This window comes from Elephas maximus, chromosome 6 (genome assembly GCF_024166365.1).
Source record: "Elephas maximus indicus isolate mEleMax1 chromosome 6, mEleMax1 primary haplotype, whole genome shotgun sequence".
Classification (NCBI taxonomy): domain Eukaryota; kingdom Metazoa; phylum Chordata; class Mammalia; order Proboscidea; family Elephantidae; genus Elephas; species Elephas maximus.
Window position 1 is genome coordinate 100,916,314 of NC_064824.1, and position 16,641 is coordinate 100,932,954.

At 41.4% G+C, this 16,641-nt stretch overlaps 1 protein-coding gene across 3 annotated transcripts in view; it reads left to right on the plus strand.

Annotated features, from left to right (window-relative positions):
• Positions 1-1,393: 1,393 nt before the first annotated feature.
• The window catches only part of KIAA2012 (KIAA2012 ortholog), a 143,727-nt gene continuing 128,479 nt past the window's right edge, over positions 1,394-16,641 (plus strand). For 2 of the 3 annotated variants that reach the window (XM_049887879.1, XM_049887880.1), the window contains exons 1-2: positions 1,394-1,808; positions 3,201-3,485. In XM_049887879.1, the coding sequence (XP_049743836.1) occupies positions 1,725-1,808; positions 3,201-3,485 (369 nt within the window). In that variant the 5' untranslated portion in view covers positions 1,394-1,724. Of the gene's footprint in view, positions 1,809-3,200; positions 3,486-16,641 lie in introns of those variants that run through there. The other variant, XM_049887882.1, reaches the window with a different exon arrangement.

Here is a 16,641-nt window from a genome sequence, read left to right on the forward strand (position 1 = left end):
TTTGAGCCTGCCTCATGGGAAAGGCATTAAACTAACTAAATAAACGAATCAATTAAAAAAAAAAAAAAAAACAGTTACTTTTCTGTCAATTCCATCTCATGGTGACCCCATGTGTGAAAGTGGAACAGTGCTCCATAGGATTTTAAATGGCTGATTTTTCAGAAGTAGATTACCAGGACTTTCTTCCAAGTCACCTCTGGGTAGACTCAAACCTCCAATCTTTGAGTTAGTAGCCAAGGGTGCTTGCACTGCCCAGGAACTCTCAGATAGGCATGCCGTTGTCATCTGCCATCAAGTCACCTCAACTCACCATGCACAAGCCTGCACGGGTGGCGGGGACACATGAGGTGCAGGGGCTGGGAATCAAACCTGGGTCTCCAGCATGGAGGGCAAGAATTCTACTGCTGAACCACCAATGCAGCCAGGAAAGGGACATAGGGAGCTCTAACAGGTAACAGCGCCTGGGCCTGTTATTCTTCACACAGAGGGCTACAGCAGTGGGCACTCCCACAAGATAGTCAGGGCATTTCAGTTGACAGATGGCAGGAGAGGTTGCTTTTCAGGGGAAAGGAGGGTATACATTACCAACAAAAGGGTCTTCTGCTTCCCTGGTCCTCTTCCCTCTTGTCCTGTGCTTCTTGCAATGTCAGCATCAAGCAGAACAAGCAGCCCAGGTCATAGCAGTGTTTCTCAAAGGGGGTGCGACTAGCATTAGGAGTGGGACCATTCTTCACTATGCAGGACAGCCCCACACACTGTAGAACATTTAGCATCTCTGGCCCTTGCGTTTTCATTGTCAGTTGTAGCCCCAGTCACTGTGACAACCAAAATGCTCCCCACTCACATTTCCAAAGTACACACCCCCTCCCTGGGGGTGAGCGTTGCCCAGTTGAGAACCAGGTATGTAAAGGAATCTGGAGATTTCCAGTATCCTCCACTCATTCATGCAAAGCAGCAACTGCCAAATGAGGCCTCGTGTCTAGCCGAGGGGGTGCTGGAGCTCTGCCAACAACAATGTCACAGGCGGAGGTTAGGTGACCTAGATGACTCTTCTGAGCCTGTTAATGGTTAGTTGACAGTAACAGGCTCACATATCGGGAGAAGGGGGAAAACACCCTCTAAAAGCAAGAGGAGCACTGTAACAGAAGAAATATCCCATCACGGTCCTCACACCCCTCCCACGCCCCCACCCACAATCAGGACTTGAAATCTGAGCCTGGTCCCCACAGTGTCCATGTGGCCCCCTGAGTGAATAAACACTGCCCCCGGCAGTCTCAGCCTTGCCTTGCTGGTTTAAAGGACTTCATTTCCCTGTGCTGCCATAACAACCAGGAAACAACCCTGCTCACAATAAGAAGGATGGTGCTGTGGCCCAATGCATAGATGCACACGGCCCTGGTAACAGAGCAACCAGGACCGAGGGACAACAAGGGCTCAGGCAAAGGGGAGAGCGAGGTATACTACAGAGTAGACAACCTAGGGCTTGAGGAATCTGGGTATGTGGTTTATTTTTTCTCCCGACAAAGACACACACTGTCTAAACTGTGTGGCTGGTTGTTATTAAGAAGCTGCTGTAAGAGGGAAAAATGTATTTAATAAAAGGCCCAGTGTTTGTGGTCTTCTCAAGCCGGCAGCTGAGCTTAGGAAATCTTGAGGTGTGACCAGTTTTCAGCCTTCAAAACCAAGATGAACTGCCCTTGAGGAGGGGTGGTCAGAGGCAAAACATGTACACCCTCTCTCTCCTCAGCCGGGGACATGGGAAGTTGGTCCAGAACAAACAGAAGTTGGAAGTCTATTTTGAACCAGAGGTGAGACTTACTGCTGAATAAAGGCACATATTGGGGGTGGGGGAAGAGTGTTCCATTTTTCATTTGGGGGTGAACAATGTGAGGCTTGGTTTGTGTTGGTAGTGAGGTAGTGGGGGTCACTGGTATTCCTTCCCTTCTCTGTCACGAAACTCGGGGAAACACTATAGTTTGCCTGACAGACCAAGACTGCCACTGGGCTGTCTTCCTTCTCCTTGTGCGCCTACTTACAGCCTCAACGGCTTTAGACTGAAGGAGATTCCAGATTGTCTGGAATTCAAATGGTTTGATTCAAGACCAGAATTTCCGTGTGGGTTCTAGGCAAACTGATGGTTGTTTGGTTTTAGAAGCCATGCTCTGTATGGCTGTATATGTTTGTGCCATTTCAATGGCTTCCTTGAACTTTCTGGAATTTAATCCACGAGACATATTTTACACAGGCCAAAAAAAAAAAAAAAAAAATCCCACTTTAGAAGGTTTTTAAGAGGTGGCAAAATTCCCTTCTTGTGCTGGCATTTTATTTCATTGAATCCTGCCAGGAATAAGAAATTCATTGGGGCACTTTGAAAATTTTTATGTCATACAGAGATTTCCATTGTCATGGTAGTTGTCATGATATTTGACCTCTGTTGTATTAAAAGACATATAAAGTTTCAAAGGACCTCTGTGGCCAATGGCATTTACTTACTTACAAGCTATGTAACTACTTTATAGGCTCCTAAGTAGCCAAATTAGGTAATGTTACACAGCATCCAGAATGTATGGAAATTCTGTGTACAGCTGAAGTGCTGGTGAGTTGGAATAGTAGTTTTCTCCTATTTAAACTGCCAGCTAGTCCAGGTCTCATTTCAAAGTTATCTGCTGGCCTTGATAACTCTGACTACTTACGTGCATATATACCAAGAAGCTTTAACTGGCCTGTAACCTACACTCTACCCTATTTAAGCCTCCAGGCATGAATGGCCCTCCTTAAAGTCGCATGGGGTAAGACAGAACCAAGCCCTGGGTGCTACTGATTTTGAGATGTGGAGAGCAAAACCCATTGCTGAGAAAAGTGATTATGTTCCTTAATACTGTGTGAAAAATTAAGAGAAAATCAGTACCTAAGTAAATGTCAAACACTACATACAAGCAGTATTTGCTATAAAAACCAAGCCAGCTACTATCAAGTAGATTCTGACTCATGGTGACCCCACGTGTGCACAGTAGAACTGTTCCACAGGGTTTTCATGACCGTGCCCATTTGGAAGCAGATCACCAGGCTTTTCTTCGAGATGCCTCTGAGTGTGTTTGAACCACCAACCTTTTGGTTAGCATTTGCACCATGCAGGGACTTCGCTTTGCTATAAAAGAACCTTAAAGTGGATTGGTCACAGTGGCTTCTTTTCCCTGCAGGATTACTTGAACTGGAAGTCCCCAGAAGATTACATTCTGGTCAGCAAACCCCAGGATGAGAACAATGCCAACCAGGGTTCCTGGAGCCTCTTTCTTCCTAAAACTTTCAGCACTAGAAAGGGTGCCCTAATCCTCTACTCAGAAGGTTTAGCCATATCAGCATGGACACCGGAAGAGAGAAGAAAAGGAACCTGCCACCCCAAAGGCCACAGGAAGAGGCTGGGTCTCAAACTGCATACACTTCAAGACCTCAAAGAAGCCATCTTGGCATATGGAAGAAAAGAGGTAGGCAGAGCAAAGCCTTGGGTTTGGGGAAGGCAGTGGTCTGCATGTCTAGAAATCCAGCTGCAGCTTTGAGTATAACTTCTCTGACCCTAGAGAAGGTATGAAAGCCTCAGGCCTCCATTTCTTCATCTCTAAAATGGGCTCTGTCTGAGGCTTAAATGAGGAAGTGTATATGAAGAGGCTCTGAAAAGCATAAAGGGCTATATTACCATCATTTTGTGTCCTTTTGGTTACAGTAACACAAAGTCCTTTTCAGCATTTAGACAGATCCAGGCCAGCAGACGTTTCATCAGAACCCTTGAAATCCTGTCTCGTCATCACCATCACACCTCTGATGTTCTTGGCTTTGTGGAAATGAGAGGGAGAACATTTTAAATATTTACCTTGAGCCCTTCAGCGTCTGCAGGATAAGTTAATGACTTTTTTCCATTCAAATTTAATATTAAGGGAAAACCCTTGTGTTCATTTTTTTGATTCATACTTTCTAGCTTCCTGTGAGATGTGCACATGGCCCCTGCTTTATATAACTGCAGGCATCAGCCCTTTAGGTGAGCCAAGGGAGAGGCTGAGGAGTTGTATCACTTTATGAAGTTCAAGGTTATAGATAATGGGTTACTCTCTAGTTTAAAAGTCTCTACTGACTTCTCATTTCCCACAGGATAAAGTCATTAGCTTCTTACAACCAGCCCTTCACATCCTGGCTTTCTCCTCCATTTCTAGTCACATTTTCCACTTGTTCTTACCACCACCTCTACCACGGACCCCTCAAGGCCCCACCCATTCTCCGGACACTGTGTGCCCTTCCGCGACTCTATGCTTGTGCACATGCTTCTCCAGCTAGCAAACTCCGGCTTATCCTTGAAGACACAACTCAAATGTCATCTCCTCTCTGAAGTCTTCTCCCTCTTCCCTAGGCAGGGATACCCTGTTGTTCCCTCTGTGGACATTCCCAAACTCTCATGCCTTACAACTTATCTCTTTGCCCATTTATTGCCCTGATAGAATAGCATCTCCTTGAGAGCAGCAGGGACCATATTTAACTCATTTCCAGAAAATGGTGCATACCCATAAATGTGGAATGAAGGAATCAGTTATGCACAATATTTAGATTATCTCCCAATATCATTAGTGGGAAATTTATCACCTACTCAAACTTAGGCAGAGCTTCCAAAAGGAGAGACTATTCTGCCTCCCTTCCCATTTTTCAAAATACAGAGAGGCTTGATTACCTTGACCAAATGCCCAATTGTCCTTTGTCTTAAAATCATAAATTCATGGGTGAAAGGAAACCAATTGATGAATGCTTACTATTACTTTATAGCTATTATTATACTTAATGGAAACCCTGGTGGCACAGTGGTTAAGTGCTACAGCTGCTAACCACAAAATGTCGGCAGTTCTAATCCACCAGGTGCTCCTTGGAAACTCTATGGGGCAGTTCTACTCTGTTCTATAGAGTCACTATGAGTCGGAATCAACTCGAAGGCAATGGGTTTGGTTTTTTTTTTTGGTTTATGATATTTAATCCTCACAATGACCCTGGGAGATATGGTTATTCTTATCCTCTCTTTATAGACGAGGAAACAGAGGCTCAGGGAAGTTAAGTGACTTACCCAAGGCCTCAGAGCTAGTAAATGACAGAACCAAGATTCAAACCCAGGATTTTCTACTTCCCTAGGCCAGCATGCTAGGTACTATGTCCTATTGTCTCTGGATTCAGAAAGGACTCCAGAGGTAATTTTGTCAGGCCTTGGCTTGTTTTCTCAAATCCATACCATGCCCTTGCCCTACTCTTCTCTGCATCACAGAAAGGTTGACCCCAGGCTATAATTCCACAAACATCTGTGTCAACTGAGTTAGCCAGTGGGAGATATTGGAAGGAGATTGGAGAGGGAAGAGAAGGGAAAAGCCAAGGTACTTCTCCTCTCCCACTCTGCATCTGGTGGCGAGAAGCATCTACGTTTTCTCTGTGGTCCAGCTCCTAACAGACAGGCCTACTATGGCTCCAGGTTCCTCTAGGTGACCCTACCAGCTCCTCCCTCTTTCTCCCTCTAGCCTAGAAGTGGTGCTGGCTTCCTGGTGTTGCTAATGTCAGTGTTGCCTCACCATCTGTTTGTCTTTTGAGCTCTTTGATCACCTGCGTAACCAATTCCCTGGATTAAATTCCTTCTGTTTTTAAATACTTAGAGTGGTTTCTGTTTTCCTGGTTGAACACTGACTATCCAGACTAACTTACTGCCCAGAGTAGGAACACCTTCCACAGGTTTCAGATGCTTGTCTGTATGGCTTAAATACTTCTGGAAATAGGAATATTATTATTTTATGAAGTAGATGAGTCCATTTTAGGCTGCTTCATTTTTTTTGTTGGACCTGGACTCAATGAAAAAAAGAAGTTTCTGTGTTCCTGTGATATTTGTCTACAGGATTTATAACTTGTACCTTTGCACAAAGCAGAATACTATAGCCTAACTTGAAATAGGTAGAATGGAAATGGTATAAAGAAACTGAAAAAGAAAGAAAAGGTATGGAATAGTAATAGGGTAAGAATTTAAGGAGATTAGAGAACATAGTATATTAAAACAGGAGGTAAAGCAACTCAAAATGATTTGGGATTTAAAAAAAATGAACATCTCAGAAAAGCAGAACTTTGGAAAATAGAGAGCACCATTTGATTGTGACAACTACAGGCTGCCCAGAAACTTTTAAAATAATAATACCCAGTGCTGGGAAGGATATAGGGAAATGAGCAGTTGTACATTACCCACTGCCATCAAGTTGATTCTGACTCATAGCGACCCTACAGGACAGAGTAGAACTGCCCCATAGAGTTTCCACGGAGTGCCTGGTGGATTTGAACTGCTGACCTCTTGGTTAGCAGCCGTAGCAATTAACCACTGTGCCACCAGTCATACATTAGGAACACAAATTTGCATGACATTTCTGGAGGGCATTTTGGCAAAAGTCAAAAAAGGCATAGTGATCCCTTTTGATTCAACATTCTACTTTTAGGAATTTGTCCTAGGAAATAGACATGCGCCCAAAGATTTATGCACAAGAATGTTTATTACAGGATTATTTATAAATATGCAAAATACTGAAAACAATAAGTATCCAACAATGGAACACTGATTAAATAAGTGATGGGACAGTCACATACAGTAATGGATTTTAGGGCAACTAATAAAGACGTGTATTAATCATGAATGGAATGGGAGAAAACATTTACAGTGTATTTTAAAGCAGGTTACAAAAATAGTACTCATATAATAAAAATACCAATTTTGTTAACATTTTTTGAGTATTTACTATGTTCTTGTCAGTTTTTTAAGTGCTTTCCATGTATAACTCATTTGTTATTTCTAACAATCCTTTGGGTAGGTGCTATGATTATCTCACTTTAAAGATGAGAAAACTGAAGCACAGAGAGTTTGAGTAACTTACTCAAGGTTATACATACAAGTAGATGATTGCAACACAATTTGAAACCAGGAAGTGTAGAAAACATGCTTGACAGTCCCAATCACAAAAAAAAAAAAAAAAAAAAATTAAGTATGCATTAGTAGAATGATTTTTTTTCCAAAATTTGACAGTCCCAATCACAAAAAAAAATAAATTAATTAATTAAGTATGCATTAGTAGAATGATACATTCCAAAATTTTAACTGTGGGTGGTAGGATTATAAATTGTAAGTTTATTTTATATTTTCTTTTTTATTTTTTAAAAGCCATGAAAATTTTAAAATAAAATGAAAAATCTATGGGTTAGAAGGAAGTGGCACGCAAAAGGGAGAGAGAGGTTGACCCTAGGGAGCCAGGTGGAGAGGATCAGGAAGGGAAAAGAAATGACAATGCTGTAAATTGAGCCCACCAATGACTATACCATCTGTTTCTCAGGGTCAGTATTTCTTTGCTCAAATAGTATATACTTCAAGAGTTAAAAACACCGCACTCAAAGTTAAAGAGACAAAATGGGGAGCACAGAAAAGGATGGAGGGGCACTAGGGGATAAAGTGGTGCTGCTCAGAGAAGAATCTGTTCTGTAGCAGCTGAACTAGGAATCAGGAAACCCTACAGAACACAGGCCCACAAAGATCTGGGAAACCCTGGTGGCATAGTGGTTAACTGCTAAAGGTCAGCAGTTCGAATCCACCAGGCACTCCTTGGAAAGTCTATGGGGCAGTTCTACTCTGTCCTATACGGTCGCTATGAGTCAGAATCGGCTTGATGGCAATGGATTTGTTTTTTTTTTTTTTTACTCAGACCTGTGAGAGCTGAGGCTGTTGTAGGAAGGTGCAATTAAACATTTAAAACATCTCACACTATCTCCATTTCTGTATAGGGACCTAATGACATGCATGTGGCAATACGTCTGGGTTTTATAGCTCACTATACACCTACTCTTTAACGTTCTTGATGGCACAACTTCCTAATGAGAAAAGATAAATGTTAAGTCAAGAGATAAGATGTTAGCATTCTCAGACTTCTACATACATACAAATGTGTTGCCTTTTTTTTTTTAAGTAAAAGGAAATATTGTCCAAAAATTTCCAAAGTTAAAACCACTCTTCTTAAGCCCTTTCACTGATTCAGCTTCCCATTATTTAGAAATCAAATAGCTTAAAACCTAAATAACCAGAATTTTTGGTAGTAGCTAAATGATGGTCATAATGATGCTACTGAAGTGTAGCAGAATCCTAAAGTGTCTCCCAAATCATCTGAAATATTCAGTAATTTCCACGTTGTTTCACTATTTCTTATTCTTAGATGTTTGGAATTTTGTAAATCCAGTGGGTATTTGTAAAATATGCAACAATGGGACATTGACTAAATAATGTATTAAAAACAATTTGTTAAAAAAATATTCAATTCACAGAACTTCCCATTTTTCTGTCTCATGAGGGATAAACAGGATTTAGATTGCTACAGTTGATTTCAACTAAGGTTGTACTGCTTCTATCACCGCTCTTATAAATGCGGCTACGTTTAAGCATATCACCAGCCTTGTTCCACTGGACATATGTCCCCATTCATCTTTGCTGCCTAATTTCCCCCCATACTGCAATATTCAGACACTTAACTCTTTAGCTGGTGATCTTAGCCAATGTCCAACCCATGAAGGCACCTTCAGGTTGCTATTTCATTAAGTAGTATTTTGAGAAATATGTCTTCAAAATAAAATTTTTTTTCCGTCCTAAACATAATATAAGCTCCACATACAAAATTGGAAAATATGGAAAAGTAGGGAGAATGATAAATTATCCATTATCCTTTTAGCCAAAGATCAGGAGGTCAGTTCTGAAGCTCCCTTTGCAAGTCCTAACTAAAAACCTGCTACTTGTTTCAATAGTGTCCCTAAGAAGTGAGAAGTGCTCTGATGGCCAACAACAAAGTGTCAAGTAGACCCCAAGGTGACAAAGGGGAAAAAGAGTGACTTCACTGCACTCCTTTGTCCTGTTGTTCTCAGCTGCCCAGTTGGCCCCTGACTCACAGCCACTGCATGCACAATGGAACAAAATGCTGCCCAGTGTTGAGCAATCCTCATAATCAGTTGTGATCCACAAGGTTTTCATTGGTTAATTTTCAGAAGTAGATTGCCAAGACTTCCTTCTTTGTCTGAGTCTAGAAGCTCTGCTGATACCTGTTTGGCATCATAGCAATGCACAAGCCTCCACTGACAGGTGGGTATGGCTGCCCATGAGATATACTGGCCAGGAATCAAATGTGGGTATCCCGCATGGAAGACGAGATTTCTACCACCGAACGAACCACCATTGCCCTTTCCTTTTTTCTAGAGCCCTCCATTCGAGCAACTCCTCAGCAGTTATACTTGGAGCCTTTAATAAACCTAGGAGGTAGGAAAAGTCAGGAGAGAGACATGGGCCAATCCCGACTGTGAGGTCAAGAGTAATGTAAATAATAGCTAATACTTAGTGAATGGTTAATGTGTGTCAGGCATTTCATACATAAACTCACACCATTTTCACAAGCCTGTGAGCTGGGTACTAGCATTATATCCATTTCATGGGAGGGGAAACTGGGTCTTGAAGTTAACTAACTTGCCTAAAGTTACACACCTAAATGGTTGAACTGGGATCGGAGCCCCGACAACTAACTCCAAAGCCCCACTCTTAATCCCCAAAGAACCTGATTTTGAAGACTCCTGTTGCCCCAGAGAAAATAAGCTTTCCTTGTTGCTTTAACAGCATTTTTTTTAAAAAAAAGGGATCTTGGTCTTCCAATACATCCCTTAAGATTCTTTTCAATTCTAGGAAAATAAATGAGATTTTCATTAAAATCAATCTTGGTTATAGGTAGTATTTTCTTGCAAACCATATAGATGATCCAATAGACTCTTGTATTTCTAGGCTGTTATAAGTAACAGACAACATTTATAATAATGGCTACCATTTATGTAGCACTTACTATAATGCCAGTCAGTATTCTAAACACTTTATATCTAGTAATTATTTAATTCTCACAGAAACATTATAAACTACTTACTTTTATCGTCCCCATTTGGCAGATGAAGAAACTGAGGCACAGGTGGGTCAAATAATTTCATCAAGGTCACACACATAGTAAAGGATGAGCCAGGATTCAAATCCAGTCAGACTGAGCTCTTAGAGGAACCTGGAGCTTAATTTTTGCTGTTTCAAATTTTAGATGTACTTTTGCTTTTGTGGCATATGGCAGGTCAAATCTTTGATGCTGATTGGGTTGACCAGGAATCAAGCCCTGTTACAACACTGTATCTATGGGAAAATTTATAGCCAAATTCATCGATTCTCCTCTTTATGGCCTTGTGTCCAGGAACAAATACGTGATCACTAAATATATAGGAGAGAGGGTATCATTTGCACTAAAACTTAGAAATTAAACCTGCAGAGAAAGGGCCTGGCTGAGGAATGGTGATGTCACCCAAGGCTGAGTGAAGTCAGGATGGGGTTAGAGAACACTTTACAAGCACAGCGGCAAGTGGCCTCACATCTCTCTCCTCCCACCTCCAACCCTCACCTTTACTCCAGTTGAACTCACCTGGCAGCCCCAAGGCTAGTGCCAGCCACACCTCACAGGTGCACCAACAATGGGCAGTCACCCTCTGTTGTAAGGCTTGGCCTTTGCTGGAGCACACAACTACAGCAAACTTGAGGAGGGGTAGGAGACACCAGCTGGCCTGCTCCTGAGAGAAAGACGTCCCAGCTGGAGCGGACACCCTCAGGCACAGGTTGTTGCCATTAAAATATACATCCATTGTGGGTTTTTCCATTCAATTTCAGTAACATCTAATGAGTGGTTATTAACCAGTCAGTGCCTAGAATAGTGCTTGGCATGTAGCAGCCACTCAACAAACAGTTCTTAGATGAACATATTAGTTGCCAGGATTGGCAGGGAGATGCCATAGCCCCTACCCAAGAGGAGTGCTTACTTTGGTCAATGAGGCAAATTTGTGCCCCAGTGACACTTGATACAAGGTAGTTTAGAAGAGATTGTTGTTGTTAGGTGCCATCAAGTCGGTTCTGACTCAGAAACCCTATGTACAGCAGAATGAGACACTGCCAGGTCCTGCATCATCCTCACACAATTGTTGTTGCTATGCTTGAGCCTATTGTTGCAGCCAGTGTTTCAATCCATCTCATTGAGGGTTGTCTTAGGCTGGGTTCTCTAGGGAGGAAAAACCAGAAAAGCATATAAATATAATGTCTTAGTCATTTGGTGCTGCCACAACAGAAATACTACAAGTGGATTGCTTTAACAAAGAGAAATTTATTAACCCAGACGTAAATCCATCCACATGCGAGCAGTTGATATTTGACAAAGGCCACAAAACAGTTAAATGGGGAAAAGACAGTCTTTTTAACAAATGGTGCTGGCATAACTGGATATCCATCTGCAAAAAAATAAAACAAGACCCATACCTCACTCCATGCACAAAAATGAGCTCAAAATGGATCAAAGACCTAAATATAAAATATAAAATGATAAAGATCATGGAAGAAAAAAATAGGGACAACATTAGGAGCCCTAATACATGGCATAAACAGTATACAAAACATTATTAAGAATGCAGAAGAAAGATTAGATAACTGGGAGCTCCTAAAAATCAAGCACCTATACTCATCCAAAAAAAATCCAAAGACTTCACCAAAAGAGTAAAAAGACTACCTACAGACTGGGAAAAAGTTTTTAGCTATGACATTTCTGATCAGCCCCTGATCTCTAAAATCTACATAATACTGCAAAAACTCAACTACAAAAAGACAGATAACCCAGTTAAAAAATGGGCAAAAGATATGAATAGACACTTCACTAAAGAAGACGTTCAGGTAGCTAACAGATATATGAGGAAATGTTCATGATCATTAGCCATTAGAGAAATACAGATCAAAACTGCAATGAGATTTCATCTCACTCCAACAAGGGTGGCATTAATCCAAAAAACACAAAATAGTAAGTGTTGGAGAGGCTGTGGAGAGATTGGAACACTTCTACACTGCTGGTGGAAATGTAGAATGGTACAACCACTTTGGAAATCGATTTGGTGCTTCCAATAAAAAGCTAGAAATAGAACTACCATACGATCCAGCAATCCCAATCCTTGGAATATATCCTGAGAAATAAGAGCCTTTACACGAAGAGATATATGCACACCCATGTTCATTGCAGCACTGTTTACAATAGCAAAAAGATGGAAGCAACCAAGGTGCCCATCAACGGACAAATGGATAAATAAATTATGGCATATTCTCACAATGGAATACTATGCATCGATAAAGAACAGTGGGGAATCTGTGAAACATTTCATAATGTGGAGGAACCTGGAAGGCATTATGCTGAGTGAAATTAGTCAGTTGCAAAAGGACAAATATTGTATAAGACCACTATTATAAGAATTCGAGAAATAGTTCAAACTGAGAAGAAAACATTCTTTTGTGGTTACAAGAGGGGGGAGGGAGGGAGGGTGGGAGAGGGGCATTCACTAATTAGATAGTAGATAGGAACTACTTTAAGTGAAGGGAAAGACAGCACACAATATAGGGGAGGTCAGCACAACTGGACTAAACCAAAAGCAAAGAAGTTTCCTGAATAAACTGAATGCTTTGAAGGCCAGCGTAGCAGGGGCAGGGGTCTGGGACAGGGGACATCTAAGTCAACTGGCATAATAAAATCTATTAAGAAAACATTCTGCATCCCACTTTGAAGAGTGGCGTCTGGGGTCTTAAATGCTAGCAAGCAGTCATCTAAGATGCATCAATTGGTTTCAACCCACCTGGATCAAAGGAGAATGAAGAACACCAAGGACACAAGGCGATTATGAGCCCAAGAGACAGAAAGGGCCACATGAACCAGAGACTACATCATCCTGAGACCAGAAGAACTAGATGGTGCCCAGCTACAACCGATGACTGCCCTGACAGGGAACACAACAGAGAACCCCTGAAGGAGCAGGAGAGCAGTGGGATAAAAAAATGCACACCCCAAATTCTCATTAAAAAAAAAACAGACTTAATGGTCTGACTGAGACTGGAAGGACCCCAGTGATCATGGTCCCCAGACCTGCTGTTGGCCCAGGACAGGAACCATTCCCGAAGCCAGCTCTTCAGACATGGATTGGACTGGACAATGGGTTGGAGAAGGATGCTGGTGAGGAGTGAGCTTCTTGGATCAGGTGGACACTTGAGACTATGTTGGCATCTCCTGCCTGGAGGGGAGATGAGAGGGTGGAGGAGGTTAGAAGCTGGCGAATTTTGATACGAAAAGAGAGAGTGGAGGGAGAAAGTGGGCTGTCTCATTAGGGGGAGAGCAATTGGGAGTGTGTAGCAAGGTGTATATGGGTTTTTGTGTGAGAGACTGACTTGATTTGTAAACTTTCACTTAAACCACAATAAAAATTGTAAAAAAAAAAGAAAGAAAAATTTATTTTCTCACAGTCTAGTTGGTTACAAGTCCAAATTCAGGGTGTTGGTTTCAAGGGAAGGCTTTCTCTCTCTATTGCCTCTGGAAGAAAGTCTTTGTCCTCAATCTTCCCCTGGTCAAGGAGCTTCTCAGGCGCAGGGACCCCAGGTCCAAAGGATGCGCTCTGCCCCGGTCCGTCTTTCTTGGTGGTATGAGGTCCCCAACTCTCTGCTTGCTTCTTTTCCTTTTATCTCTCGAGACATAAAAGGTGGTGCAGGCCACACCCCAGGGAAACTTCCTTTACATTGGATCAGGGAGGTGATCTGAGTGAGGGTGGTGTTCCAATCCCACCCTAATCCTCTTAACATAAAATTATAATCACAAAATGGAGGACACCTCACAATATTGGAAATCATGGCCTAACCAAGTTGACACATATTTTGGGGAGACACAATTCAATCCATGACGTGTATATAAAGAGAGATTTATATCAAGAAAACAGCTCATGCGATTGTAGAGGCTGGAGTGTCCCAAGTCTGTGGATCAGGATAGAGGCCTTTCCCAATTCATAGAACCACAGAAGCTGGTGAACCCAAGATAAGCAGGTTGGAGAGCATAGCTCCCACTCACAGGCTGTGAAGGTCAAGGAATCCCAAAGTTGGCAGGCAAGACTGCAAGTTTTCTCCTGATTCACGTAGCTGCAGGGGCTGGGAAACCAGGATAGGTAGGTCCGAGAGCAGGACTCTCGCTCGCAGGCCGTGAAAATTGATGAATACCAAGATGCAAGCTCCAGTCCCAAAAACCGGAGGTCAGACAAGAGGCAGCTGTGGGATAAAGAGCAAGCCAAAAGAACCTTGTTAAGGTAAGCAGGAAGGAAGTAAGCAGAGTAAGGCAGAGAGATGAAGGCTGAGGGCGCAGTGAGCTACCACAGGCCCCGCCCCCGTCGGTTCCACTCAGCAGATTCCATCACGGGAGTGATCACATATTAAATTTCAGCAGGGAAGTGATTACAACATTATACAACTGCTGAAACACTGAGAATCATGACCCAGCCAAGGTGACACACAATCTTAACCATCACAAGGGTCTTCCTCTTTTGCACTGACACTACCAAGCATCATGTCCTTCTCCAGGGACTGATCCCTCCTGAAAACCTGTCCAAAGTATGTGAGATGAAGTCTCACCATCCTCGCTTCTAAGGAGCATTCTGGATGTACTTCTCCAAGACAGATTTGTTTGTTTTTCTGGCAGTCCATGGTATATTCAACATTCTTTGTGTAGTGAGTTCTGTGAGTCCTTTGTACAGTCAGGTAATGCGAATCCTCTTATTTTCTTCTTCTTCAGTAGTGCTTTATTTATCCAGGGCTTCTTCCCTTTCCATATAAAGTTAATGATTAGTATTTCCACCTCTTTAAAGAATGTTGTTGGTATTTGGATCGAGATTGCATTGTATTTGTAAATTGCTTTGGGTAGAATTGTCATTTTCACAACTTTGAGTCTACCTATCCGTGAGCATGATATGCTTTTCCATTTATCTAGAGCTCTTTTGGTTTCTTGTAGTAGTGTTTTGTATCTTTCTTTGTATAAATCTTTTACATCCCTGGTTAGATTTATTCCTAAGTTCTTTTTTTGTTTTTTAGTGGCTATTATAGATGGTATTGTTCTCCTGATTTCCTTTTCATCATTCTCTTTATTGGTGTATAGGAATCCAACCGATTTTTGTGTTTATCTTTTATCCTGCTAGTCTGCTGAATCTATTAGTTCCGGTAGTTTTTCATGGAGTCTTTTGGATTTTCTATGTACAGTACCATATCATCCGCAAATAGGGACCTCTTTACTTCTTCATCACCAGCTTAAAAAAAAAAAAAAGAGAGATGCCCTTTATTTCTTTTTCTTGCTTTATTGCTCTAGCTAGGGCTTCCAGCACAATGTTAAATAGGAGTGACAATAAATGGCATCCTTGTCCTGTTCCTGTTCTCAAGAGGAATGTTTTCAGCCTCTCTCCATTAAGAATGATGTTGGCAGTTGGTTTTGTACAGATGCCCTTTATTGTGTTGAGAAATTTCCCTTCTATACCTATTTTATTGAGAGTTTTTTTTCAGAAATGGGTGTAGGACTTTGTCAAATGCCTTTTCTGCATCAATTCAGATGATCACGTGATTCTTTTATGTGGTGGATTATGTTGATTGATTTTCTAACTTTGAACCATCCTGGCATACCTGGTATGAATCCTACTTGGCCGTGTATTATTTTTTTGATATGATGCTGAATTCCATTGGCTAGAATTTTGATGAGAATTTTTGCATCTATATTCATGAGAGATATCGGTCTGTGATGTTATTTTTTTGTAGTGTCTTTGCCTGGTTTTGGTATCAGAGTTATGCTGGCTACATAGAATGAATTCGGAAGTATCACTCCTTTTTCTATGTTCTGAAATAGTTTGAGTAGTACTGGTGTAAGCTCTTCTCTGAATGTCTGGCAGAATTCTCCAGTGAAGCCATTTGGGACAGAGTTTTTTGTTGTTGTTGGGAGCTTTTTATTACCTGTTCAATCTCTTCTCTTGTTATGGATCTGTTCAGATTTTCAACATCATTTTGTGTTAGTTTGGGTAGGTAGTGTGTTCCTAGAAATTTGTCCATTTCCTCTAGGTTTTCAAATTTGTTGGAGTGTAGTTTTTCATAGTACTATTTTATGATCTTTTTTATTTCATATGGGTCTGTTGTAATGTCCCCCATTTCATTTCTTATTTGAGTTATTTGTGTCCTTGCCTGTTTTTCTTTTGTCAATTTGGCCAGTGGTTTGTCGATTTTGTTGATCCTTTCAAAGAACTAACTTTTGGTTTTGTTGATTCTTTTCATTGTTTTTCTAGTCTCTATTTCATTAATTTTGGCTGTAATGTTTATTATTTCCTTTCTTCTGGTGGCTGCGAGCTTCTTTTGCTGTCCTCTTTCAGTTTCTTCAAGTTGTGTAGCTAATGTTTTGATTTTGTCCCTTTCTTCTTTTTTCATGTGTGCATCTATTGCTATAAATTGACCTCTGAGCACTGCCTTTGCTATGTCCCAAAGGTTTTGATATCATGTGTTTTCATTTTTGTTTGATTCTAGGAATTTTTTTTTTCCATCTCTGGTTTCTTCTATTACCCAGTGGTTTTTAAGCAGGCTGCTATTCAGTTTCCATGTAATAGATTTTTTTTCCTTGCTCTTCTTGTTGTTAATTTCTACTTTGATGGCATCGTGGTCAGAGAAGATACTTTGTATTATCT